Source organism: Eurosta solidaginis, chromosome 1 (assembly GCF_040869045.1).
Source record: "Eurosta solidaginis isolate ZX-2024a chromosome 1, ASM4086904v1, whole genome shotgun sequence".
Classification (NCBI taxonomy): domain Eukaryota; kingdom Metazoa; phylum Arthropoda; class Insecta; order Diptera; family Tephritidae; genus Eurosta; species Eurosta solidaginis.
The window spans coordinates 275,326,351-275,339,686 of record NC_090319.1 but is presented as its reverse complement, the minus strand read 5'-3'; the positions used below and the strand labels follow the sequence as shown (position 1 = coordinate 275,339,686).

General features: G+C 35.3%; 1 protein-coding gene across 9 annotated transcripts in view; it reads right to left on the bottom strand.

The window, feature by feature from the left end:
- The window catches only part of PK2-R2 (Pyrokinin 2 receptor 2), a 432,630-nt gene that overhangs the window by 23,989 nt on the left and 395,305 nt on the right, over positions 1-13,336 (bottom strand). For all 9 annotated transcript variants that reach the window (XM_067760841.1, XM_067760842.1, XM_067760843.1 and 6 more), the window contains 2 exons: positions 7,998-8,163; positions 1,798-1,930 (listed from right to left, as the gene is read on the bottom strand). In XM_067760841.1, the coding sequence (XP_067616942.1) occupies positions 1,798-1,930; positions 7,998-8,163 (299 nt within the window). The remainder of the gene's footprint in view (positions 1-1,797; positions 1,931-7,997; positions 8,164-13,336) is intronic.

Genomic DNA, 13,336 nt, shown 5'->3' with positions numbered 1-13,336 from the left:
TGTTATCGATTTACTATCGACTTGTTACCTTATATGGTAACACATCGATAAATTGTCGATAACTAATCGAAAATTTGTCCATAAACAATTACTACCCGATAACAAATCAACAACTTTTTGTTAACAAATCTGTATATTTCGATAGCAAATCGATACTTTTTACATAAAAAATCAAAAACTTTTCCATAATAGACCGATAACATATCGGTAAAAATATTACCATGCCGATAACACTCCGCTTATAATAACAGTCCGATAACTTTTCGTATTCGTAGATGAATTTCTGGGAACCCTGCTAAAATGGATCCAAAATAGTCCCGAAATGATACCGGATTAGTGGCTCAAATGAACAATTATCTAGAAATGGCTCCAAAATGATCTCAAATTGAATCCATAATGACCACAAAATGATCTTTAAATAGTCTCGGAATGATCCCAACATTACTACAAAAGATCTCGAAATGATCCCAACATTTTTACCAAACAAAATGATTTCAAAATGGTGCCGGAAATAGTCTTGATTATTTATGTTTACGTTTTGAGGAATATCAACTATTTACAGATCCCGCTAGTAACATAAAGTTAAACTTAAATTGCGTTAAAGCTCACAGAGCATACAAGAGACCTGCCATTCCCAATTTTTTTTTTTTTGGCCGAAAAATAACAGTTTAAAAAAGCTTTGTCAATAAATGACACTATACAATCTTAGTTTGAAAACAATTGAAAATATTAATTAATCAGTGTGAAAAACCGAAATATATCAAAGATAAATATATCCCCTCATCTGACATTTTTGAGTTTAGAAATCAGTTGTTAAACGCAATCTTTGATCTAAAGTTATGTTTTATTCGGCCGTTTAAAAATTATAAAACCCACTAGAAAATGAAGGGAAAATAACTCTTCCCTATAATTCCGATATAAAATTTAATAATAATTTTAAGATTCATATTTTACAGTTCGTTTTGAGCTCAATTGAAATTAAATGGGGTTACCGAATTCGGATTGGTTGTCTTCTTATGTCCCCAGAATATTGAGGCGAGAATACTCGCCATCAGGGCGAGAAATGAAATGCTAACCAATCCTGTTGAATACCCAGAAACCTGGGCATCCCCACAGACATCTGATTGATGAGCCAACGCCGCCCAGGGGCCCAAGGAGTCATCTCCGTAAGCATTTTGAGGAAATACGGCACCTGAGAATACAGCCATATGAAGCCAAAAAACACAAGCACGTCCTCAGTGAAATCCACAAACAGGCGTCGGACCTCTATGTCAGGAATTGCCCGGTGAATCTTGTACTCAAAGACCAATACCCTAAACTTGCAGAAGAGAAACGCACACTCCCTAGGGAAACGCGAGTTACTCTAAGCTCAACTTCGATTTGGATACTGTAACAGGTTAAACTCTTACATATCCAGAATCAACCGCGATATACAAAGTGCATGCCCTGCTTGCAATGTGTCCCCACATGACACCGATCATCTCTTCAATTGTAATGTGGAACCAACGCTTCTACCACCCCTCTCATTGTGGTCCTCCCATTTTGAAATAGCAAATTTCTTGGACTCCCGTTAGAGGATATTGATGACAATTTGTGATCGGTCACACCTACTGGATGGGGCGAAGCACTGCTACAACAACAACAACAAGCTCAATTGAAAGAAAGATGACATATTTTTCTGAAACGGTCTATTGCATGTACGGACACACTTTAATGGTATGAAATGAATTCAGATTTCACATTTAACATATACGAATTGTAAGAAAATTTATGTAACATAACTTTCTTTCAACTTACCGTACACGATGTGCCAGTTGGCTCGGTAACAACGGAGAACTGCAAAGACTGCGGAAGTGCGAGCACCACCGCCAACATCCAAATGGCGAGTATGAACTTGATGGCTCGAGATAACTTCGACATGGTGTGCTGTCTGAAATTAGGCGATAATAGAAGAAACAAAATTCACATGGTTACATTGGCTGTGAAAGCATTGCATAGGCAACAATAACAAGAACAAATAAATATTTCATTGTTATTTTTGTAAAATGAAAACGAAATTCGTGATGGCCTAAGGACCGGCAGCTGAATGTCCTAAAAATTGACTGACAGTATCCCAACAAATTATCGTTGACGTTGTCGATGTCGAAAAGAAGCAACATAAACAAAGATAGGTAATATAAAATGGTGAAGATAGGAAGCTAATAAGTACGAAAGCATTATTAAACATACATATCAATGTGTAATGTTGTTATCATATTCACTTTTTGTGAAGAGAAAAAACAAAGATATTTACAAATTGAAGCGTAAATTAGCACAACAAATTGAGCTCATTAAAAACTTAATTTAAATTGAAAATATTCTTTCAAATATACTTTCTTGTAATATGTGTACATAAATTCATACATAACGTCGATATCTTGGCAGAAAATTGATAGTTTTCGAACGTATACTACCAAGGACTGTTTTTACCATCTTCAGTTAGTAGGCCTGAATACGTTCCCGACGGCGGCTACAAAGCGACATCTGTCAAATAGTTTTTTACGCATGTTCTTAGAAAGTTCAGTATTTTCGGCGTGACAGAGCAACACGACAATGAATCACGAATGTGATTATATTATCGAGTTGCCAATGCTTGACTAGGGTTATTTGCTTTATTTCGGTTGTGGTCTGTAGCCGCCGTCTTCAATTTTATCAGGCGATAATTGACTATTAGTTGTTGTAGAAATCTCCAAGCTAAGAAGCACTATCTATCAGTTAACTGCAAGAAAAAATTGTAAACAAAAGTCAGCTGTGTTGTTGTTCCGTGTATTCATAATAAATTGTTTGTAATTTTCCTACAAATATTCACAATTATCGAATTAACTGCGAGTTGGTCGGTGAAAACGAATATAACTAGAGGTGGTGAAAACGGCCCTTAGTAGTAACTCCACCATATTTTTTTCTTAAGTTGGAGATTTTATTACCTCTATCATCTTTAATCAAACTTTTCGAAACAGTTAAGGATCTACTGGAGGGGATTATACTTGAACTGAAAGCTTTTAGATTAATAGACAGGTAAGGTTAGGTTGAGCGGTATATAAACCGGCAGGCAAAAGAAGGGGCATCTCTATAAGCACTTTGAATATAATTAGCACCTTATACCAAAGCCTTTAATTTGGAAAAGGATGAGGAGAATGCCCTCGCTCTTACATCGAAATACTTAGGAAAACGTTTTTTCTAAACTCGGTCGCCTTCGACGGTGGTTTGACAAACCCTCCCTATGTATTTCGATCATGAAAAGCTTCTCAGCGAAAACCCATTTACCTTTTAAACGTTGTTTGGAGTCGGCGTAAAATATGTAGGTCCTATACCGGCAATTTTAAGGAACACTCGGTCTAATATGCTCGGAGGTATATTGCGCCATTAAATATCTTTTGTGATTTTGTCAGAGCGACTAAAAGATCATAGTGACAACTTCCAAGAAATCACCGTGGTTGACTTAATACCGGTAAAATCATCCACGTCACACATCAATCTCCCCACTCTTACCAATAATCGCAATCACAAACCCAATCGCAGCTTCTGTCACCGGAACAACTATCTGCGTCAAAATGAAACAACGAACCTGTAATTTGTGGAATGTCTGAATGCATTCACTCCCAGCCAGTGTTGCCAGGACTTTTTCAAAAAAAGGCTAGATTGACAAATATAAAAAGTTTAAAAAGGCTAAATAAACATTTTTAAGGCCAAGAAAAAAAGCTAAAAGTTTAATGCAACTACCTATGCGTTTTATTAATTTATTTAAAAAAAAAAATAAATGTAAGGCGCGATAACCTTCGAAGAGATCTAAGGCCGAGCTTCTCTGCCAATTTGCGTCGTGCTCCTCTTGATTTTCCCTACAAATTGGCCGGACGGGACCTACATGTTTTATGCCGACTCCGAACGGCATCTGCAAGGCAGATGAGTTTCACTGTGAGCTTTTATTTATAAAAGATAAAACAGAATAAAAAATACGATAACAGTCTCTTATCAAATATCCATCTTTACAACGAAAACTTTATTTATAGATTTGGATTCTAAATAAGAGCGAGAAGGGGACACGAACATAAAAACAGCAATTAGAAATAATATATAAGATAATAAATTAACTTTACTCCAATTTGGTTTGGTAAATGGTTTTTTATTTTCAAAATATGAAAGCCGATGCAACTATTTTCAATAAGGAATTCTACTTTTTGACCTTTTCAAGAACCCATTAAAGATGTAAACTCTACATTCCTCACTGTCTGAGAGCCTCTTTTCCAAGCTTTTAGTGTGTGTTTTACACCGAATCCAAACGATACCTGGCAAATGAATTTTTGGAGGGAATATTTTCATGACACTTTCTGGGATGACCGAACCCCTGCCGATTAGTGACCACCGGTTAAATAAAGTTTTGAAATAGGTTGTTATGAATATGAATAAAGGAATTTGTAGCCAGATGGGGTCTTATTACAAGTCCAAGCAATTTTATATGTGCGATAAAACTTATACCAAGGTTATACCATGGTCCACCAATCCTTATTCAACCTTGTTATTATAACAGCTTATATAAGCCTGATTTTGGGTGGACTATATACAAGCCTTATATAAAAGTTGCAAATACAGCAAGTATTATATTTTAATAAGGCCTTATGTAAGTAAGCCTTATGTTTGTTGGTCCATAAGCCTTATAATAACGTTGTTATATCCTACCTTACGTAAGTTTTACTTTATATGCGCTATAAGCCTTACACTTAACGGTATCTTTCAAATAAATATTATGCGTGTTGACATAAGTAGAGAAAAACAAGGAATTATCCCATTTGTGTGGATGCAAACGGGTCGAGTTCGTCGTTTTACGCAGCATATACGCAGCATACATGTTGACTTAGAAACATAGGCAAATGTTTCTGGAATGAAAAATTCAATTCCGCTCGGAAGCGGTTTCCAAGGAGATGATAGAGTCATGTAATCGAGTGGCAAATACACGGAATGAAAATTATATTAGGTTGATGTTGCCTTAATAAAGTTACTACGCCTTGATTTCTGCCTACCATAATGCCAACATTCTGTTCCTTAGCCCCTTAAATTTATTAAAACCAGCCAAAATTCATTGGAATTGAATCTACATACAACTGTTTATCTAAATTTTTTTCGATTTTGAAAAAAAAAAGAGCTAAAAAATTTCTAAAAAAAAGCTGAAAAAACCTTAAACCTAAATGGCGAATTTTCAAGCTAAACGTAGAAAAAAAAGCTAAAACTACTGCTCCCAGCATACTGCGCCGTCTACTAGTACCCCTTATACTGAGAAGTCACAAATCACGTGGTTTTCAAAAATATCGCGACCTGTCACATCTATTGCTGAAGTTGTCAAGACGACGAGAGGTAGAAATACATCTCCTCTTAAAATGTTCCCTTGTGTGTTGTGCCAGGCATCGCTGGTTATTTTTTGTGAATTTACAAAAACATCGATGATATGTATAAAAATTAGACGGGGTCGATTTATAAACCGATATCGCGCCATCGATTTTTCGATAGGATTTGGGCTCAGGAAAAAAAGTTCCACTTTTCATACCCAAAAAAATAATTTTCGAGCCTGCGAAATTTCATTTTTTTTACTTTTTTCGACTTTGATTTTTAAGGCTTTTTTCATGACCTACTAAAAAAATTTTCATTTGATTATAAAATTTTCATGTATACCCTGTTCGACCCAAAAACTGTTAACTGGAACTTTTTTTGAAAAAAAAAAAAAATATTTAAAACAAGTAAGGAAAGCTAAGTTCGGGTGTAACCGAACATTACATACTCAGCTGAGAGCTTTGGAGACAAAATAAGGGAAAATCACCATTTAGCAAAATGAACCTAAGGTAACCCTGGAATGTGTTTGAATTACATGGGTTTCAAATGGAAGGTATTAAAGAGTATTTTAAAAGGGAGTGTGCCATAGTTCTATAGGTGGACGCAATTTCAGGATATCATCATAAAGGTGGACCAGGTGTGACTCTAGAATGTGTGTCGTACGATATGGGTATCAAATGAAATGTGTTAATGAGTATTTTAAAAGCGAGTGGAACTTAGTTCTATAGGTGGACGCCATTTCGGGATATCGCCATAAAGATGGACAAGGGGTGACTCTAGAATGCGTATTTACGATATGGGTATCAAATGAAAGGTGTTAATGAGTATTTTAAAAGGGAGTGGGACTTAGTTCTATAGGTGAACGGATTTTTCGAGATATCGCCAAAAAGGTAGATCAGGGGTGACTCTAGAATATGTTTGTACGATATGGGTATCAAATGAAAGGTGTTAATGAGGGTTTTAAAAGGCAGTGGCCCTTAGTAGTATATGTGAAGGCGTTTTCCAGATATCGACCAAAATGTGGACCAGGGTGACCCAGAATATCATCTGTCGGGTACCGCTAATTTATTTATATATGTAATACCACGAACAGTATTCCTGCCAAGATTCCAAGGGCTATTGATTTCGCCTTGCAGAACTTTTTTATTTTCTTCTACTTAATATGGTAGGTGTCACACCCATTTTACAAGGTTTTTTCTAAAGTTAATTTTTGTGTCAATAAACCAATCAAATTACCATGTTTCATACCTTCTTTCGTAATTGGTATAGAATTATGACATTTTTTTCCATTTTTCGTAATTTTCGATTTCGAAAAAGTGGGCGCGGTTATAGTCGGATTTCGGCCATTTTTTGACCAAGATAAAGTAGGTTCAGATAAGTAAGTGGACTTAGTAAAGATATATCGGTTTTTGCTCAAGTTATCATGTTAACGGCCGAACGGAAGGACAGACGGTCGACTGTGTATAAAAACTGGGCGTGGCTTCAACCGATTTCGCCCATTTTCACAGAAAACTGTTATCCTCATACGTTCTATGCCCCTAGCAAATTTCACGAGGATTGGTAAATTTTTGTTCGACTTATGGCATTAAAAGTATTCTAGACAAATTAAATGAAAAAGGGCGGAGCCACGCCCATTTTGAAATTTTCTTTTATTTTTGTATTTTGTTGCACCATATCATTACTGGAGTTGAATGTTGACATAATTTACTTATATAGTGTAAAGATATTAAATTTTTTGTTAAAATTTGACTTTTAAAAATTTTTTTTTTCAAAAGTGGGCGTGTTCGTCATCCGATTTTGCTAATTTTTATTTAGCTCACATATAGTAACAGGTGTAACGTTCCTGCTAAATTTCATCATGATATCTTTACCGACTGCCAAATTACAGCTTGCATAACTTTTAAATAGCCTTCTTTTCAAAAGTGGGCGGTGCCACGGCCATTGTCCAAAATTTTACTAAGTTTCTATTTTGCGCCCTAAGGTGAACCCACCTACCAAGTTTCATCGCTTTATCCGTCTTTGGTAATGAATTATCACACTTTTTCGATTTTTCGAAATTTTCGATATCGAAAAAGTGGGCGTGGTTGTAGTCCGATTTCGGTCATTTTAAATAGCGATCTAAGATGAGTGCCCAGGAACCTACATACCAAATTTCATTAAGATACCTCAATATTTACTCAAGTTATCGTTTTAACGGACAGACGGACGGACGGACATAGCTCAATCAAATTTTTTTCGATACTGATGATTTTGATATATGGAAGTCTATATCTATCTCGACTCCTTTATACCTGTACAACCAACCGTTATCCAATCAAAGTTAATATACTCTGTGAGCTCTGCTCAACTGAGTATAAAAATAAATACGTTTTTAGCGGACATTTTTGGGTCGGTATACATATGAAAAAATTTTTAGTAGGTCATGAAAAAACCTTATAAATCAAAGTCGAAAAAAGTCAAAAAAATGAAATTTCGCAGGCTCGAAAATTATTTTTTTGGGTATGCAAAGTGGAACTTTTTTTCCTGGCCCAAATCCTATCGAAAAATCAATGGCGCGATATCGGTTAACTTTCGTCCATACAAATCGACCCACCCTAATGAAGATAGCTATATTAATTTAGATTTTAATTCACACTCACCGAAATGGATGACATATTGCTATATAACGTTCCACAGTAAACGCTGTAATTGTCAGCACTGTTGCATTTGTTGCGGTTTCCGACAAAATGCTAGCCAATATACAAATTGCATCGTTGAATGGAAATGCGTTTGGTAGCCAATAACTGTAAATGTCTTGTGGAGCACCTGAAAAAAAATATAAACAAATATCGAAATACGGTTTCAATATTAAAGGGTAAAAAAAAATGGAACTCGCCAAGCTCATACGCCATGGAAAACTCGTAGAAGAAACAATTTGCCTAAAAAGTTTATGAGACTTACATGGCTTACGAGCTTTGCAAAGCATTTGTGGGTTTGAACGAGTTGCTTTTTATATTTCTTCTTATCATTCGTTTTTAAGGATAAAATTAACGATTTAGGCAATGTCGCCTTTTCAAGCGTTCAAAAATTTCACATTAAAGCTTTGATCCCGATTGGAGACAGTTAAAACTAACTTGTTATTGATTTATTCATCCGAGCCTACATAAAATCGAATGGTAACTCATAAGACATGGGTTGTCGTGACTTTTGAACTTTTTTTTTAAGTTTTCTCACGTTTTGCATATTTGCGAAAATATTCCAGCTGCTCGCAAATCAACACCACTCAAAATAGAATGTGACATAAGGGTTATTCATGTTTATTTTAAAATAGTTTTTACATTTGAATTAAGGACAAATTCTAAGTATATAATTGTTTACTTAAAATTGTGATTGAAAAAAAAAGAGATGTACAGCAGCGTACATGAAGGTAGAACCGGTAATTTTTTTTATCAAAGTTTCGTTAAAAATTATTTTTTTTGTTGTGTTCTAAAGAAAATTGCCGTGAATTTTGTAACTGAAACTATGCAAACTAGTCTCAAAAATTTTAAAATTCGAAAAAGATTTATGAAAATTTTGAACTTTTCACGTAGAGTTTTCTGATTTTTTTTTAGCTTAAGTTTTATTCTAACAAAGTACAAGTCATAGGTCTCTAAATTTGCATTGATTTTCCGAATTCTTGTGTTTTTATATACAAAATTGCCTAAGCGCTCTTCCGTTGAAAGAAAACCTAAAAAATCCCTAAAAAAATTTAACAAATCAGTTCGAATTTTGCCGGTGTTAACTTTTATATTGACAGCCAAGCAGCAATTAAGGCAATAATCTCCCATAGCACAGCTTTTAGATTCTAGATGTATGTCAGAGTGTAAGCAATCCCTCGAAAGAATCGGAATGGGGAAAAGCATACATCTATATTGGGTTCCATGGCATGTGGGAATAGATGCGAATGAAAAAGCGGATGAACTAGCTAAAAAGGGCGCATCCATTGAAGCTTGCTCCGCAGACGTGCCAATAAGATTGGGCGAGATCAGGAGAAGGCGAGAAGTGCATATGATAGGCCAAGCGGGCAGGGCGTGGACCTAAGCGCGGGGCTGCAAAATGTCGAAGGTGATGTGCAGGTCTTACAACTTCTATCATTAAAAAGCGGGAACTGTAGACTAATGACGGGTATTCTGATTGGACATTGCCTGTTGGCGTTACATGCTTTGAATTAGGCTTGGCCAGTGAAAGCAGATGTAGGAAGTGCAGGTTGGAAGCCTGTCAGGCTCTGACTCCAGCTATAAAAGTGATACAGCTGTCAGATCTAAAAGCACGAAGTGCCATATGTCCTAGAAAGCTTATAGTTTTTGCCAAGAGGACGGGGTTATTTCATAACATGGGTCTTGGTTTTTGATAGGACTTTTCAGTTTGGTCGTTAAAAAACATCGGGTAACACTACGGACTCATTCAGTCTTTGTGAGGTCCTCATGGACCGGCCAGTTCAACCTAACCTTGACAGACCTATAATTTGTACTTTGCTGGAACAGAATTAATTGGGAAACAAAACTGCATACTCAAATAAAATTCAGGAGAGTCCATGTAAAGTTTTGAAATATTCCTAATGTTTTTTCGAAAACGGTTTTAAGATTAGTTCTTAAAACTCAGAGATTTTTTTTAAATTATGCAAAATAAAAGAAGATACATTTTTCTTTAAATTTTCTTCTTCAGATTTGGTAAAATTATCCACTGCTATTTTCGTTTTCGTTATTTACACACTTCATTCTTCATCTGCTATACTTTTTATGTCATGACATAAATAGGTCGCCAGCAAAATCGACAGTAAGATGGCTGGTCTTCTCTAGAATTTGTGGTATCATGGATATATCGTCCATATTAGACTTAAAAATAGAGGTATAAGCTCGTCCGATGCATAAATTTGATGATTTCTTCATCTCCGCGTTGGAACAGCTCGACGGTGCTACCCGGTTCTACACGTGTTGTTCCTTTTTAGCCGGTATATTGTCATTCTCTTTTTGTCATAGTCGGCTGGTAGGACTTATTTCACCATCTTGAGTGCCGATGATATTGATCAAATTATTTATAAATTAGCCATGTAAAAAAGTGTTCCCCGATGCATAGTAATACGTTAACCTTCATAAAGCGTACGTGTCAGATTTGACCCATTTCAAAATTAAACGCCACACCCCTCGGTAAATTAAGGATACAAAAACTGCAAAGAAATGGCTGATAATTTGCATCTTCAGAGAATTGAAAGCCATTTGAACATTAGCAAATGAAAAGGATACAACTTTGAATAAAGGGAGTTGTCCTGAAAACTCCATGTCGAAGAGAAAGCGAAGAAAACCTCCGCGGCACTTTATGCATGCAAGTGGATGCTAGGCTGCACGTGGTGCCTATCACCCAAACTTTTTCATTGGGTATTTACGGCAATTGTCAAATCCATACTTAACTATGGGTGTTTTGTTTGGTGGACAACCACACATAAAAGTAGGTATACCAAAAAACTTGAGAGGCATGCAGAGTGTCAATAATAAGCAAAACGGAAGCCCTAAAAATTACTCCGACAGCAGCACAGTATGTCATTCTACACAACCCCCTACGGACCTAATGACCAAAAACATCGCGTTAGCAACTGCTTGAGGTTTGAGGTCCCAGGGCAGTTTGAGTCGAGGACCTATGACCATAGCAGTATAGCGCCATTTAATATCGGACACACACAATATATGGTCCCATGCCTGAGTTTTGAAAGAACATACAAAAGTCGTGTTTACGGATGGTTCCAAATTAATGGAAGGGGTCGGGTTTGCACCCCTGTGTCCATCCAGAAATAAGTAGATCCTACAGGCTGCCAGATTACTACATCGTTTTCAGGCGGAAATTATAGCCGTGAAGCAGCAGTCGCAGATATATATATATATCTCTATATTGATAGTCAGGGGGCGATTAAGGCAATAATCTCACAGAGTACTTTATCAAGAAGTGTTCTGGAATACAAAGAAGCATTGGAAAAATTTCGTTCAGGGCGGACCATACATCTATACTAGGTAACCGGTCATAAAATAAAAGGAAAGGATAAAAGGATAAAATAAAGAGATAAAAGGTAACGAATAGGCCGATGAGTTGGCAAAGGAGGTAGAAATCAAAAGAAGACTGGAGTTTCCATATGATCCACCAATCAGGAAAGGCGGGGACACAAGCAGTTTTCGAAAAAATTCAAAAATTCGATCAATTTTTACGAAAATTTCACAGTTTTTATTTAGGGCTCTTTGATTTTTTTGTGTATGCAGTTTGGTAGATTAATTAATTAAAATATAAAAATTATATTTGACTAACGAAAATAAAAATGCAGAGTCCCCTACTTTGCTGCTATAACAAAAAATATTTTTAAAATTATTTCGCTCACACATGTGCAATATTTACATACATGTATAAGTGCTTATTTTGATTGATAAAATTGTGTGCGATAAAATTCACGTGGGAATGTACTAAGGGCGACACCTACACGATTTACAACTTTTAGATATTAGACATTACCTAAAAGTGTATGATGCTTTTCATTTATTTTGTTTTTTTGTTTTTATTTTTGGCATCGAACAAAAAATCGCTATCGAAATATTCACGTTAAGGGAGGGATGCGCATAAATTGGAAATATCCCTTTCTCAATGTTGTGTAATTTCAAATTGAAAACTTACAGCTGCGAATACGAAAAAAAGCAGTGATGAACTTTGTCCAATTTCCTCAACTAAATTCTTCTTTTTTTAGTTTTGAATACTTTAAGAAAAAACTTTCATGAATTTCTTAACTGAAACTATGCAAACTAATCTCGAATTCGAAACAGGCATCTCAAAAGCTGTTTCCAAAAAATTCGAGAAAATTTTACAAATTAATTCGAGTGTGCAGGTTTGTAGCCCAATTAATTTTAGTAAGCAAAGTAAAAAGTTGTAGCTGTCTCAAAATTGGTATTAATTTTTAACAATTTTTTTCCGAAGAGTATTTTATATTTTCTTTCATACGAGAGGGACATAGCTTTATTTATATGGAGGAAAATCTGAAACAGCCTTCGGAGAAAAAATTGTGAGAATTTTGGGAGACCTCTAACTTGTACCTTATTAGACCAAAATTGTTTGGGCTGTAATACTGCATAAAACAAATTATGAAAAGTCATAATAAAAAGTTGGAAAATTTAATAAAATGTTTCGAAAACATAGTCGGTCATGAAATTTAAAGAAGATTTTGACTAAATTAACTAAAAATTAAAAAATAGAAAAACCAAACTCACAAAATTTGATAAAAACTGCCACTGCTCTTTTAGTGTTCGCGTATGTATACTTAACTAAACAAATACATAAATCTAAAGGAAATTATACTACCTTGTGTGCTCATACTTATTTTGCATGCCCTCAATTAGTGATGCACAACGCTGGTAGTGCTTTGAACACAAACGTTACTTTTATTAAAGTAGTACATGTGTGTATACATGAAGGATGTTCGAGCATAGAAATCACGTATGAGATGTTTACGGCTTGACGTACAAGATAAAATGGATTGACTGCTTGCTTAACTTCATTGCTGCGCTCATACAACTCGAAGCACTGCGAACCTCTGGAGTGCACCACTGTCCCAAATGTGTTAATAAGTGAATTTTGCTTGTTATTGATTTAGGCTTGTGTTTATAATTTTCAAAATGAAAGTAAATTTATTCATTCACAAATTTCCTATTTGGCAAGTCTGCCACAAGAGATTAACACAGTTAACAATTTATATAAATTTGTTTAGGGCTCGTAAAAATGTATAGCTAGGGAACGTGTTCAAAAGTTGTCGTGGAAATTTCAATTAAAAAAGTTGTAGAAATATTAGCATAAGTAAGTTTTTTTATAATTATATTAAAATTAACTTTTATTATAAAATCAAAAATTAAAAGTCAAGGCTACATAGTTTACGCAGTAATGTTTACAATAGTAAACAAATAACAACCAGTAAGGAAGTCTAGGTTCGGGTAAA